The sequence below is a fragment of the Triturus cristatus genome, chromosome 1_2 (assembly GCF_964204655.1).
Source record: "Triturus cristatus chromosome 1_2, aTriCri1.1, whole genome shotgun sequence".
NCBI lineage: Eukaryota > Metazoa > Chordata > Amphibia > Caudata > Salamandridae > Triturus > Triturus cristatus.
The window spans coordinates 1,162,704,910-1,162,719,746 of NC_140580.1; the positions used below are offsets into that span (position 1 = coordinate 1,162,704,910).

Genomic DNA, 14,837 nt, shown 5'->3' on the forward strand with positions numbered 1-14,837 from the left:
ACTGTCCGGCAGATTCGACGCTGGAACAACGAGAAGCCTGCTGACGTGGTCGCGGCTCCTGGAACTGGAACTCACCTGAGCCCTGCTGAGTGACTCGCGGCTCCCTGAAGATCGTAAGACCTCCGAACTTGTACCTGAGCCCTGCTGAGTGACTCGCGGCTCCCTGAAGATCGTAAGACCTCCGAACTTGTACCGGAGCCCTGCTGAGTGACTCGCGGCTCCCTGAAAATCGTAAGACCTCCGAACTTGTACCTGAGCCCTGCTGAGTGACTCGCGGCTCCCTGAAGATCGTAAGACCTCCGAACTTGTACCTGAGCCCTGCTGAGTGACTCGCGGCTCCCCCAGACTCTCACGGTCCCGCCGGACCCCAACTCCGACCACGTATCCCCCAGCTCGAGGATTGTGAGCTGTGCGCCGGGTACGTCCCTGCTTTGAACCGTTACCAGAGACAGTCCCGCTACCCCCTACCTTTCCGAGACTCTTGAGCCCGTGCTCACCTTGTACATATTTGCAGTGATACCTGTTTGATAAAGCTTGTTCTGAGAATACCCAGTGTGGTCCCTCTGTGTCGTGTGGTGCCAGTAGTACGAACCTAGTTGCGAGAGTCCTCCCCCTGGGGAATCTCCCGCCAGTGCCCGGCTACGATACTTTGAGGGTGGGTCTCAGGGTAGTCAGGACCCCTTTCCGGGCTCCTCTGAGGTCACCGTCTAACAATCACAATTATCATCTTCACAATCATCATCTTCATCACAATCGTCTTCATTACAATCACAATCATCATCTTCGTCAACATCATCATCACCATTATCGGGTAACCCCTCCTGGTAAAAGCGTGTTTTACAGACATACCTGTATTGCACTCGACCTGGATCTGCAAGAGACTGGTTCCGGGTCCTCGGCTGTCGAGGCGAGGGAAGTTAAGCAGCCGAGTCCTCCTCTTGCAGGGGGTGAGGGATAGAATCTGAGTAGCAGCCTGGCCAGTGCTACCCCTTCACTAAGTTCTTGGGGACTTTCAGAGTTGTTGGTCTACCATGGGTCTTTTACCCTTAGGTGGTCAACGGAGCGGAGGCGCGGACATGAGAACCCTGATCAGTCAACGGAGCGGAGGCACGGACCTGAGAACCCTGATCAGTCAACGGAGCGGAGGCGCGGACATGAGAACCTTGATCAGTCAACGGAGCGGAGGCACGGACATGAGAACCCTGATCAGTCTACGGAGCGGAGGCGCGGACATGAGAACCCTGATCAGTCTACGGAGCGGAGGCACGGACATGAGAACCCTGATCAGTCTACGGAGCGGAGGCACGGACATGAGAAACCTGATCAGTCTACGGAGCGGAGGCGCGGACATGAGAACCCTGATCAGTCTACAGAGTGGAGGCACGGACATGAGAACCCTAATCAGTCTACAGAGCGGAGGCGCGGACATGAGAACCCTGATCAGTCAACGGAGCGGAGGCGCGGACATGAGAACCCTGATCAGTCAACGGAGCGGAGGCGCGGACATGAGAACCCTGATCAGTCAACGGAGCGGAGGCGCGGACATGAGAAGCCTGATCAGTCAACAGAGCGGAGGCGCGGACATGAGAACCCTGATCAGTCAACGGAGCGGAGGCTGATGTTTAAATATAACAAATCTGTCTCCTTGGCTCTGAGTGCATGGTTGGGCAACTCACTGGGGTGGAGACTCTGTGGCTGCATGCCCAGCAAAACAACCAAAACATTCAACCTTACTCGGGCAGGGGAAGGCAGGAAAAAAGGATTTCCTGTAGAGGAGAGGTGTAGCCACCTCACATTTAGAATTTGGTGTCTCTGGGCTACGGTGGGGGTGCATCCTGGCCCCACCAGACTGATTTGAAGGTCACATTTGATGCCCTCCTTGTATAAACTGGTTTTCCCCAGTCCAGGTGCCCTTGGCTCCCGCTCTGGCACGCAATCACACAAAGGACAGGGGAGAGACTACCCCCCTGTCCAGCTCCTTCTCCAGAGAGGTGCCCAGAGGTCCACAAGGTGACCGCTTGATTCTGCCATCTCGAAAGCAAAATAAGCAGAGGCCCTTGTGACATCTGACTGATCAGACCATCAGAGTAACGTCCCTGACTGCCCCTGAGAGGTGGGTCACCGCAGAAGCTGTCCAACCCCCTTCCTGGGTTACTTAAGGGGTCTCGTAAGGGTGAGACCCTTGATTTGTCTGGAACAAGGACTCCTCTGCAAGGCTCATCTTCAGGATTCTCCACAAGACTCTTCTGCTCCTGGACACTGGACCCTGCTGGTGGGCTGTGCCGTACTCAAGACAAGACTGCTTCTGGTAGGAAAGCTCCTACTGCATCTTCATCTCCGTGCTCAGCAACCATTCTGCAACATCTGTGGCCATGCATCCTCCTGAGTCACAAGGACTCTGTGTGCATTACGGGCAGCTGGAAGGAATCTCCCTTGGAGTGAAGGAGTCACTCCCCTGCAGCCACAGGCAACTCAACATCGATGACCGGCTTGGGGATCCTGCTGTCCCATGGACTCTTCAAGGCTCTACAACACAGGTGGTGGCTTGGTGGTCTTCCAGAAGCCTGGACTGTTTTCTGTGCAATTTGTAAGACTGCATTCCCTTGTGGAGCCACTGGAACTGCGTCCCAGTGCATTGGGTCTGTCTGCTGTTGCTAAGGCTTATTAACCTCCAGTTTGAAGCTCTTCGAGTTCCAAGAAGCCACAGCCTCAAGCGTCACCCTGCTGCAAAAATGATGTCCTCCTTGTATCTTCTGTGAAATGGGACTTGATCCTTGCTGTGCTGCTGAGGCCTCCCTGTGCCTGCTACCAGTGGGTCCTCCTGAGGTCTTAATCAATTCCTGATGGCTCTCCTGCTTTCTGAGGGCTGGCCCTAACTTACCTGTGTTGGGTGAGTTACCTGGACCTTGCTCGTCCTCCTTTTTAGGTCTCGCCTGACACAGCGAATGCGCTGGTCTGGCGAGACTTTTTGAGCGGGCTCCAAAAAGTTCTACCAGGCCAGCCTAGAGCTACAGTGCATGTGCGCGGGCGCGTGCGCCGCTCTTGACTGCGATTACTTTTACTTTCGCTTTGATGTTTGATCGCGATCACTTTCGCGGCCACACAGCCGCTTGGCATAGCCAATAGGTCTCACTTTTGGGACCTTATAAGTATTTAGTTATGCAACTGTTGCATGGCTAAACACTTATAAGGTCCCAAAGGCGAGACCTATTGGCTATGCCAATGCTTGTTGCAACTGTTACTGCAACAAGTCTGCTGCATTTGCCAAGGCTTGTTTGTGGTCCTGCCAGCCAGTGACACACCTGAATTTAGTCAACCATCATGGGACAGTTCGTGGATAGCCCCTGTGTTTCTACCTCATCGACTGGTCTACACAGCAGCAACTCCTACCATGAAGTACCCCCGAGAAGGGTGGGCATTGTGCTCCTGCACCTCCTGGACGACTCCTGGTGGTTTGGACTCAGTCTCCTCTCTCCTCATGTGTGCCTCCTGCGGAATCTATGCTTGGGTTCCACCAGCCTGGTTCGCGAGTCATGGTACCAGCTGGACTTCCGTAGATCAAAATTGACTAAGGCAGGCGGATTCAACACAACTTCACACCTATGCACCCGGACTCCTTGGTGTAGGTATCCTGCTTCTCTGGGTATCCACGGATGGGGGTACTCTCCAACCTCCCTGGCTCCAAAGTGTTTCCTCTGGGTCCTCTGGGAAGGATCCTGAATCCTGAAAATCCTAACTGCAACTTCCCCATGCTTTCCTACGGACACTGACCCGGGATATCACCTCTGCACCCGGACATCTAGGGACTCCTAGTTACTAACCTTGGGTAGTTATGTGCTTCCCCTGGCCTACAGGTCCTTGGGTGGTAATCTTGCTTAGGTACCATCTTTGCATTTCACTTACTTAGTATATGGTTTGGCCCCCCATAGGGGCACATGTGTTTTATATGCTTTACTTGCCTGTTTTGCGGGTGTATTTATTCTGTATGCATATCTCCAGGTAGGAGATATACCGAAGTAGTCTTAGTGTTGGGGTATAATAAATACTACTGTAGTATTTTAACACTTGGTGTGGTTCTTTCTTGTGTAAGCGTCACTAACTGACTTGTGAGGTGAATGCACCTGCTTTACACCCTCCCGGATAAGCCTTAGCTGCTCTACACAGCTACCCCCTGAGAGGGCTGCATACTCTGGACCTCTTACACTATCACTAAGGGTTGCCTGGACTCATTGCAGGGTGTATCACCAAAAGGTGTACACCATATACTGAGCCTACAACTGGCATGGGTACATGTACAAAGATGGCATGGAGAGGAGACCGGCATGGGGACATGTATAGAAAGGGCACGGAGAGGAGATTGCCATGGGTACATGTAGCGAGAGTGCACAGGCATGGGTACATGTAGAGAGAGAGAGCACTGGCATGGGTACATGTAGAGAGAGAGCACTGGCATTGGGTACACATAAAGAGAGAGCACTGGCATGTGTACATGTAGAGAGAGGGCACTGGCATGGATACATGTACACAGAGCATGGAGTAGAGACTGGCATTGGTACATGTAAAGAGGGCTTGGGGAAGGGACAGGCTTGGGTACATGTACAGAGAGGGCATGGAGAAGAGAGAGGCATGGGCACATGTAGAGGGGGCATGGGGAAGAGACTTGCATTGGTACATGTACAGAGAGGGCATGGAAGAGAGACTGGCATGGGCACATGTAGAGAGGGCTTGGAGAAGAGACTGGCATAGCTACATGTAGGGAGGGCATGAAGAAGAGACTAGCATGGGAACATGAGGGCATGGAGAAAAGAGTGGCATGGGTACAAGAAGAGAAGTCTTGGTGAAGAGACTGGCATGGGTACATCTAGAGAGGGCATGGAGAAGAGACTGGCATAGGAAAATGTAGAGAGAGGGCACTGGCTGGGTACATATACAGAGAGGGCATGGAGAAGAGACTAGCATGGGTACACAGAGAGCACTGGCATGGGTACATGTACAGAGAGGGCATGGAGGGAGATTGGCATGGGTACATGTACAGAGAGGGCATGGAGGAGAGACTGGCAGGGGTACACGGTGAGAGAGGGAACTGGCATGGGTATATATAGAGAGGGCATGGAGAAGAGACTGGCATGGGTATATGTAGAAAGAGAGCACTGCCATGGGGACATGTACAGAGAGAGCATGGAGAGGACACTGGCATGGGTGCATTTACAGGGAGGGCATGGTGAAGAGAGTGGCATGGGTACATGTAGAGACAGGAACCTGGCCTGGGTACATGTACAGAGAGGGCACTGGCGTGGGTACATGTATGGGGAGGGCATGGAGATGAGACTGGCATGGGTACCTGTAGAAAGAGAGCACTGCCATGGGTACATGTACAGAGAGGGCATGGAGATGAGACTGGCATGGTACATGTACAGAGAGGGCACAGAGAGGAGACTGGCATGGGGACACGTAGATGGGACGTGGGCAGAGTGGCAGGTGAAGACGCACACACCTCATCTGCTGGCGTGGGGGGGAGGGGTAGTAGGCGAAGGGATGCGGGACGGTGAGTTAGCCTGGGAGAAGGCAGGGTAAGGCGTGGGGGTGGGGTACGGGCCAGCACCCGGCACGACCACAGAATAAACACTTGTTTCATGGAGTAAACACGCAGATAATTCGCTGATGTCAGGGAGAGGAAAGCTTGTGGTAATTGCTAATTGGCATCAGATGCGCCGCTGCCCTCTTCGGGTTCAAAGTCAAGGGGCTGCTTTAGCCCCCCGAGGGGGGGAGCCATTAGGACGTGAAATGGAGCGGGGCTCCTCCGGAAGGGGACCTCTTCCGCCCCAACCTCCGATGCCCCCCTCCCTTGGGGGTTGCGCTGCCCTCCAGTCCAGGGACGGTCTACATACAAGCAGGGGCGTAGCCTGGGGCGGGGGGGATGCTTGCGGTGTGACAACCCCACGTACAGGCATTCTTAGCTTGGTAATTGGGTCTGTGTCCGTGCGAAAACAGTGACCTCTGACGTTAAGAGAAACACAGATGTACAGTTGGTGGCTGGATTTCAAAATGTGAAACCAGATAACTTGGAATCAATCCCGGCTTGCCCGCTTCTCCAAATTGTGTGATCCTAGGCAAACATTCTATTTCAGAGTCGCCGTTTTCCTTAGTATCATCTGTGAGGGGGGGCGCTTTGAAATACTTGAACCCAGGATGTGCGCTGTACAAGCCCCTCTTACATTTGCTTCGATAGACTGCAGCGCTGCTCTCTATATGCAAAGACTCCCGGCCATGTTTACAGTTTACACGACCTCGGGCTTGACTCTTAGCTCACTGACGGCATGATCGTTGGGGGAAGGATGTGAGGGGGGGGGGGGGGGGGGGGTCTGAAACTATCCCTCTTAATGTCTCTCAGTGCAGTGATAGAATCTGATGTACAAATGTGAAACGCTTCCACATGCGAAAAAAAACACTTTTTGAATTTTGAAGAGATTGTATCATATCTGTACGTTAAGTTTGTTGCACGATACACATACGTAAAGTTGTATGTAATTTAATAAAAAAACTAATTCTTGGAAACCATTACTGAGAAACCATTCACCTAAACGGTTTTATGGGAATGTGCAGGGTGAATGCCATTTACGGTTTTATCAATCAATCATGGGCTTGGGTACTCACCCGGGAGCGGGTCTCAAGGCGCTGGAGGATAGGGGGTGGGGGCCGCAGCACACTGGAGGGTCACTGAGTTCCATCCAAGAGCCAGGTCTTGAGGTCCTTTAGAACTTGGGGAGCGATGTGGTCTGTTGGAGGTGGAGAGGGAGGGAGTTCCAAGCCTTGGCTGCGAGTAGGGAGAAGGAGCGTCCTCCTGCTCTGGTTTTCTTGACCCGCGGTACTGTCGTGAGGGAGAGCTGGGCCGGGGGAGAGATCGTTGGAGAGCGTGGAACGTGAGGCGGTGGTTTAGGTTTGCGGGTCCGGTGTTGTGGAGGGCCTTGTGTGCGTGGGTGAGAAGCTTGAAGGTGCTTCTCTTCTCGACGGGATTCCAGTGTAGGCTGATGTGGCAGTGGCGTGGAAAGTTGAGGACTAGTCTGGCGGCGGTGTTCTGGACGTTCTGGAGTTTGCGGGGGAGGTTGTTGTTGATCACGGCGTAGAGTGCGTTGCCGCAGTCGAGTCTGCTACTGATGAGGGCGTGGGTGATGGGTTTCCTGTGTTCAGGGGGATCCAGTTGAAGTTCTTTCGGAGTAGACATAGGGTGTGGTAGCAGGAGGAGGTGATGGCGTTGACCTGGTGGTCCATTTTGAGTTCAGAGTCCAAGATGATTTCAAGGTAACATGTGTAGTCGGTGGGGGCGGGGGGGTCCCCAAGGGCAGGGGGCCACCAGGTGTTGTTCCAGGCATCGGGTTGCAGGCCCATGATGAGTATCTCAGTTTTGTCCGTGTTGAGTTGGAGGCAGCTGTTCTTCATCCATCTGGCGATGACTTCCATTCCGTCTTGAAAGTTACGTCTGATGATATTGGGTTCGTTGGAGAGGGAGAGGAGGAGTTGGGTATCTTCTATGTACAATGTGATGTTGAGTCCGTGTGCTCTGACGATGGCTGCGAACGGGCCATCTAGATGTTGAACAGGGTCGGGCTAATAGACTCCACAGGTGGTTGGAGTGGGTTCTGAGACAAATGGAGGGAGTCTGACTCATTGAGTTCTGCCGGCGAGGAACGAGAGGATCCAGCCGAGGGCCTTGTTTCGGATTCCCGTGTCGTGAAGTCTGCGGGCTGGGGTGCGGTGCGAGACAGTGTCGAAGGCCATGGAGAGGTTCAGGAGGATGAGGGCCACCGTCTCTCCTCTGTCAAGTAGGGAGCGGATGTCGTCTGTTACAGCGAGGAGTGTAGTTTCGGTGCAGTGGTTTTTCCTGAAGCCTTATTGGGAGGAGTTAAGGATGTTGTTTTTTTCAATGAAGTCGGCGAGCTGGCTATTGACGGCTTTTTAGATGACCTTGGTTGGAAAAGGGAGCAGGGAGATCGGTCTGAAGTTTTTCAGGTCGGTGGGGTCCGCTGAAGGTTTTTTCAGGAGAGGGGTGATCTCAGCGTGTTTCCAGTTGTCGGGGAAAGAGGCAGTCTCAAGGGATTGGTTGATGATTCATAGAAACCAACGTCCTTTTTTCGAAATTGGCTTCAGATTCTTTTAATTAGCTCACTCCTCACCGCGCCTAAACACCATCCACCCCAGACCCCCTGACCCCCTCACATCCCCTACACATCCTCCACACCTGCCCCCTGAAAACACCTGTAAGCTATAACCTACCATGACCCCTAAACTCCACCCATCACTGTACCCTAAAAAATATTTCTACCTTGCACTGCACCCAACCCTGAACCCTAAAAACCATCACTAAACTCCATCTATCCCTGAACACTAAAATGCCTTTTACCCCTAAACTCCATCCATTCCTGAACCCTTAAAATTTATCACCACCCCTTATCTCCACCCCTTCCTGAATCCTACAAGTTTTTCGGCCCATGAACTCCACCCATCCTTGCCTCCTAAAACCCCTAACCACACCTTAACTCAACCCATTCCTGAAACCTATAAAGTCTTCATTACCCCTCTAATCTATAGATCACTGAACCTTGAAACCTCACATCAGCCTAATCTCCTCCCATCTGTGAACAGTAAAACTGCTCACCACCCCCACACTCCCCACATCCCTGAACCCTAGAAAGCCCAACCACCTGCAAACTTCACTCATCCATGAATCCTAAAACCCCTGATCACAGACCCCAAAACTCCACCCATTCCAGATCCCAAAAACTCTTCTCAACCCTAAACATCACCTATCCAAAAACCCAAAAAACACTCAGTACCCCAAACTCCACATACGTTTATTGTAATTTAGTGTTTTTCCTTAACATTATCATTCCTTTAAATGTTTTCCTTTAATTTTCTATTTATTTATGTTTCCTCAAATTTGTTTTTCCTTAAAACAGCTTTTCTTAATTTGGTTTCCTCCAAAGTGCTTTTTCAATTTTTGTTTTCCATTAATTCACATACATCAATGCCAAACATTTTATGTCTCGGCTCGGCCGTGCATGCACTCTTAGAGCCTAGCCACACTCATGGCTCGACTCAGGCTCGGCCCGCCATATGAATTTGCCTGTGCATCCTCCTCTATTTGAGACTCAGGCTTAGTACATCGGGCTGTCAGTCACTTGATAAAATGACTTGTAAAAGGCGAGGACTAAAAACATGGAGCCCCGCCAACATGCACCGATTTGACAATTCTGCCTTCAAAGCTCTTGTAGCAGAGAGGAAGAAGACTACGTGCAGTGAAAATAGATTTAAATTAGGCGATCCGACGGGAAGGACTCCCGGCAGTTGTGTCGTATGTGACCATAGTCATTCCCAGGGTTTGTCTCCTTCGTGTCACTATTTTGGAGTCTCAGCCTCTTTTCTGTCTTCAGAGCGCTCTCTCTCCTTTATTGGCGCTCCAAGGTTTTCAGTCTCTTTCTTGTCTGCAGAGGGGTCATGGCTTTCTTTATCCTCAGGGGGTCTCTAACTATTTCCTGTCTTCAGAGGGCTATGTGTTACTTTACCCTCAGTGTGAGGATATGGGGTGCTTTACATGTTACAGGTGTGAGACCTCACTGTGTAATACACTTCACAGCCCCTTTAAGAGCAGCAGGTCTCGTTGGTCAAAGCTTCAGCTCAACCCTGGGTAGCTGAGGCTCTGAACAGCAAGGCTTACAAAAAAGAGCAAGTGTTACGCATCGAAACCCCACAAAGCAATTGAAGAAGAAATCAGTAAGAAATCCAACACCAAATTGTACTAGTACACTGTATTTCTATATATTTTAGACACCACAATGAAAAAGATCTACCGGAGGGTTACCCAGATATAGAATTTTCAAGGTATAGTAAATCAAACCATTTCACTCAACCGGGAACACAAATTGGAAAATTCAAAGAATTGGACACATGAACTTTGTCAGCAAAAAGTTGCGCCAGTTGTATTGCAGTCTTTTAGAATCATTTCAAGCAACCAACTCCAGTAGGGAGCAGCAAGCCAGGGGGACCAGCAAGGTCCTTAGAGTAGTTACCTCAGCAGGTGATGCAGTCTTCAGTCAGTTCCAGGCGCTTTTATCCTTTGCAGCGCTTTCCTATGGAAGTGGTCCTGATGCAAGGGATGAAGGATGCTGAAGATGCTCAATGATGCTGTGGATGCTGAGCTGGTGTCAGGGGGACTTGTGGAAGTGGTCCTGATGCGAGGAATTGAGGATGCTGAAGATGCTCAAGGATGCTGTGGATGCTGAGCCGGTGTCAGGGGGACTTGTGGAAGTGGTCCTGATGCAAGGAATGAAGGATACTGAAGATGCTAAAGGATGCTGTGGATGCGATGCAGTCGACTGAGGTTTTCCTGCAACTACTCCTCAGTCCACAATGGGGTGAGGCAGTCATGGGCACAAGGCTGACGTCCCTTGAAGTCCTCTCGGTGCTGGACAACCGGTCACCCAAGATCACGGTCACAGGCCAATCCTTCCTGGGTTGATAACCTGTCCTCTGGAGACCCTAGTTGCACTTCAACAACACTTCTGGGTTCAGTAAACTAAGGTGCAACTTTGTGCATCAGGTCCTGGTACCTGGTGCTGCACAGTGACAGTTGTCAGTGGGTTGAAGACTTTGGGTTACCAACTCGCCTTACCACACTTCTTCAGATGCTGTGTGCCTGGGCTGTGAACAGGAGGCCAGTCAGCTTGCCCCTGGAGTCTGTTGGCTTTGGCTGGGCTCTGGAGCTAGGGTATCTTTGAGCAGGATACAGAAGGCACACTTCCTTTCCTTTGCTAGCCACCAGTTGCAGTAGGTGCAGTCCACGATGGTGCAGCCTCTGTTTGCTGGTTCCATGGTGCAGCAGGGCAGCCCATCTCGTCCTTCTTCCAGTCCAGTCGAGATCTAAGTTCAGGGTGTCAGGGGTGCCCTACTTGCTCAGAAAATTCTCTTGGGCAGGATGCGGTTGGTAGCCAATGGGCTACCAGGTTCCCTCCCACCTGATGACTCTTTCCTGCAAACTGTAGCATCTTGGCATCCCAGGATGCACCATTCTGCCCACTTCCAATATGGCAGGATCCTCTCCTGGTGTTTGGAGCTCCCCAGCCCAGAGGTGTGGCTACCAAGGAGGCTACACACCCCTGGAAAACTGGTTTGGCACATGGTTTCCCCTCTCCTGTCAGCCTGTATATGATATGATGATTTGTCTATTACGAATGATGTTTTAAAGCATTCATTTTTGATGAAATTTTAGATTATTTGTGACATACTATTGCATTATGAAATTGTATATATTGAGGATCGAATTATGGCAATAAAGAATAGACATTTTTGCCAATCGAAAGCAATGGTAAAGAAGAAATACTCCTTAGGAAGGACAACTACAAGAATAAGGAGGAAATCCATACGATAAAGAGCAGCGACCTGAGATTGACAAGGACATCATCCAATGATGAGCCGGGGCGGTCCCAAAGCCCACTCTATGTATTATTGTTTGCAGTCCTGTCTGGGATAGATGGATGAAGCTCTCTGTGTCGAGACCACAAAAGAGCAGGGCTACAAGTACCAGAATGTAGGCAGTGTAGGTCTAAATAACGCACAAGGAGCATGATGTGTCGAGGAGCGGAGAAGTGCCGCCCCACTGACAAAAATGCCCCTCTGAAAAGCCCCAGAGATGAAAAATAAAATTATACTAAAGGGAATTTATGACTAATTTATTTTTCACTAACTCGTCCCGAATGGAGGGTCATGAGAGGGGCAGGCCTTTGCTTCAGCAGGGAGGAGTGGTGGGCTGGGTGTGCACTTAGGTTTAAAGTGTGCATGTCTCTTTGGCCAGCTGTCTTGCCAGATATGAGCATTTTTTTAACAGCTCTAACCCAGCCCTCTTGCAGAGCTGGGTAAGAGAAAGCACAAAGCGCTGAGAGAGGCCACTCCATCCAATCCTGACACATCTCTCATGCTGGTAACTAGCATGAGAGCACAGCTAACATTGGTTAGGGGAATTTGCTGGAGCCCACGGAGCCTGGTGGTGACAGATCGAGGACGGCGTGCAGCAAGCAAGGTAAGTGGCTATTTCTTTTTATTTACAGTTTACACTCGTCCTGCAAGCATGCACCCACCACCCATTTGTCCCCCCCTTTCTTGTTCCCAGCCGCCACTGGATTTATCTGAGGAGTAGTTCACTTTAAGATTCACATTCATTGGTGCAAGCAGTAGCACAAATGGATAGATTATGGTTAAGAGGAGATGTAGAGATGTACAAATGGTGTGAACAATGTACGTGCATAAGAAATCATTGAACAACAACCCCCGTAGAGAGCAAAAGAGGTCCAACCACACAAAGAACAACCAATGACTGCTAGCAACACACAGTGATCTATGACAACCCTCACACAGAGAGCAAATATAAGACCTCACAGAGATTACTGAATGATTGCAGTCCACACAAAGAAGAGAAGAACTGCTCTCCATTACAGAAAGCAACATATGGTCACCCCAGCTCAGCTTTGCCTCCTCCAGTCCCACAGTTGGCCACCTCAGCTCAGCTTTGCCTCCTCTAGCCCCACAGTTGGCCACCTCAGCACAGCTTTGCCTCATCCAGCCCCACAGTTGGCCACCTCAGCTCAGCTTTGCCTCCTCTAGCCCCACAGTTGGCCACCTCAGCTCAGCTTTGCCTCATCCAGCCCCACAGTTTGAACTTACCTCATTTACTTGCTGCTTGTCCAGATGGAAGATTTGCCCCGAGCTGGTGGCGGCGATCTCCTCATACACTCGGTATCCAGGGTGGCTCCTGTCCCCGCAGTCCCCTGTTAACACAAAGACAACCTACAGGAGAGCAGAGGATTATGAGAACAAATCAGAACACTGGACAAAAGAGACATAAACGCACAAGCAGCCTCAATACTAGGGTTACCATAGATGGATTTAAGGAGTCAAACAGACACAGGGCAAAAATCTGCTCTACAGTGATGAAGGGAGCGCTGGTGACGATTGCTCTTGGAGCTAAACTGTGACTGTCCAAAGTCAGACCTTTACCTTGACCTGGGCTCTTATCTGATGCCGCTTGAGATGTGGGAGCCACTCAGGGTTCCCCACACGACCCATCCCCAGGGATTACTGTCCAATGGGCTCTCAGCTGAGAATGGTTGAACTGCAGTACTGCTTCCCGCTCCCTAGAGGGCCCCATTGCCTTAGTGAACCTGTTTCAGGGTCTCACCTGAGACTGCTTGTGTTGCAGCAGCTGAAGCACCTCCTGCTTCCTTCGGTAATCTTTGGCACGCGCGTCCGTGAAGACGTAGATGAAAGATCCAGGACGGGACACCTCCACAGCCAGCTTGATAGCTCCAACACTCATCTCAGGACAGTCCCCTCCACCCTGAACCAAAACACAAAAACAAGAGCATGAGCAGCATCATGGGAGGTCTCTAGATGAGTGGCAGCATGGAAGGGCTCTAGATGAGTGGCAGCATGGAAGCGTTCGAGGTGAGTAGCAGCATTAAAGGGTTTGAGGTGTGTGGCAGCATAAAAGGGTTCTGGATGAGTGGCAGCATGGAATGGTTCTGGATGAGCAGCAGCATGGGAGAGCTCTAGATGAGTGGCAGCATGGAAGGGCTCCAGATGAGTGGCAGTATGGGCTCCAGGTAAGAGGCAGCATGGAAGGGCTCTGGGTGAGTGGCAGTATGGGCTCTAGATGAGTGCCTGCATGGAAGTCCTTCTGATGAGTTGCAGCATGGAAGGGTTCTAGATGAGTGACAGCATGGAAGGGCTCTAGATGAGTGGCAGCATGGAAGGGTTCTAGATGAGTGGCAGCATGGAAAGGTTCTAGATGAGTGGCAGCAAGGAAGGGCTCTAGATGAGTAGCAACAGGAGGGGGTTCTAGATAAGCATGGGAGGGCTCTAGATGAGTGGCAGCATGGAAGAGTTCCAGGTGAGTGGCAGCATGGGAGGGTTTTAGATGAGTGGTAGCAGGGGAGGGCTCTAGATGAGTGGCAGAATGGTAGGGCTCTAGATGAGTGGTAGCATGGAAGGGTCCTGGATGAGTGGCAGCATGGAAGGGCTCTAGATGCGTGGCAGCATGAAAGGGTTCTACATGAGTAGCAGCATGGAGTGGCTCTAGATGACTGGCAGCATTAATGGGTTCAAGATGAGTGGCAGCATGAAAGTGCTCTAGATGAGTGGCAACATAGGAGGGTTCCAGATGAGGAGCAGCATGGGAGGGCTCTTATTAATTGACAGCATGGAAGGGCTCTAAATGAGTAGCAGCATGGAAGGACTCTAGGTGAGTGGCAGCATGGGCTCTAGATAAGTGGCAGCATGGAAGTCCTTCTGATGAGTTGCAGCATGGAAGGGTTCTGGATGAGCGGTAGCATGGAAGGGCTCTAGATAAGTGGCAGCATGGAAGGGTTATAGATGAGTGGCAGCAAGGAAGGGTTTGAGGTGAGTCGAAGCATGGAAGGGTTCTAGATGAGTGACAGCAAGGAAGGGCTCTGGATGAGTGGCAACATAAGAGGGTTCTAGATGAGTGACAGCATGGGATGGCTCTAGAGGAGTGGCAGCATGGAAGAGTTTCAGGTGAGTGGCAGCATGGGAGGGTTCTAGATGAGTGATATCAGGGGAGGGCTCTAGATGAGTGGCAGAATGGAAGGGATCTAGATGAGTGGTAGCATGGAAGGGTTCTGAATGAGTGGCAGCATGGAAGGGCTCTAGATGAGTGGCAGAATGGAAGGGTTATTGATGAGTAGCAGCATGGAATGGCTCTAGATGACTGGCAGCATGGATCTAGATGACTGGCAGCATGGATGGGTTCCAGATGAGTGACAGCATGGATC

General features: G+C 51.2%; 1 protein-coding gene across 1 annotated transcript in view; it reads right to left on the reverse strand.

The window, feature by feature from the left end:
* HMCN2 (hemicentin 2) overlaps nucleotides 1-14,837 on the reverse strand; it is a 769,579-nt gene that overhangs the window by 687,104 nt on the left and 67,638 nt on the right. The window contains exons 3-4 of the mRNA XM_085613971.1: nucleotides 13,226-13,384; nucleotides 12,712-12,834 (exon numbers count right to left, since the gene is read on the reverse strand). Of these exons, the coding sequence (XP_085470097.1) occupies nucleotides 12,712-12,834; nucleotides 13,226-13,384 (282 nt within the window). The remainder of the gene's footprint in view (nucleotides 1-12,711; nucleotides 12,835-13,225; nucleotides 13,385-14,837) is intronic.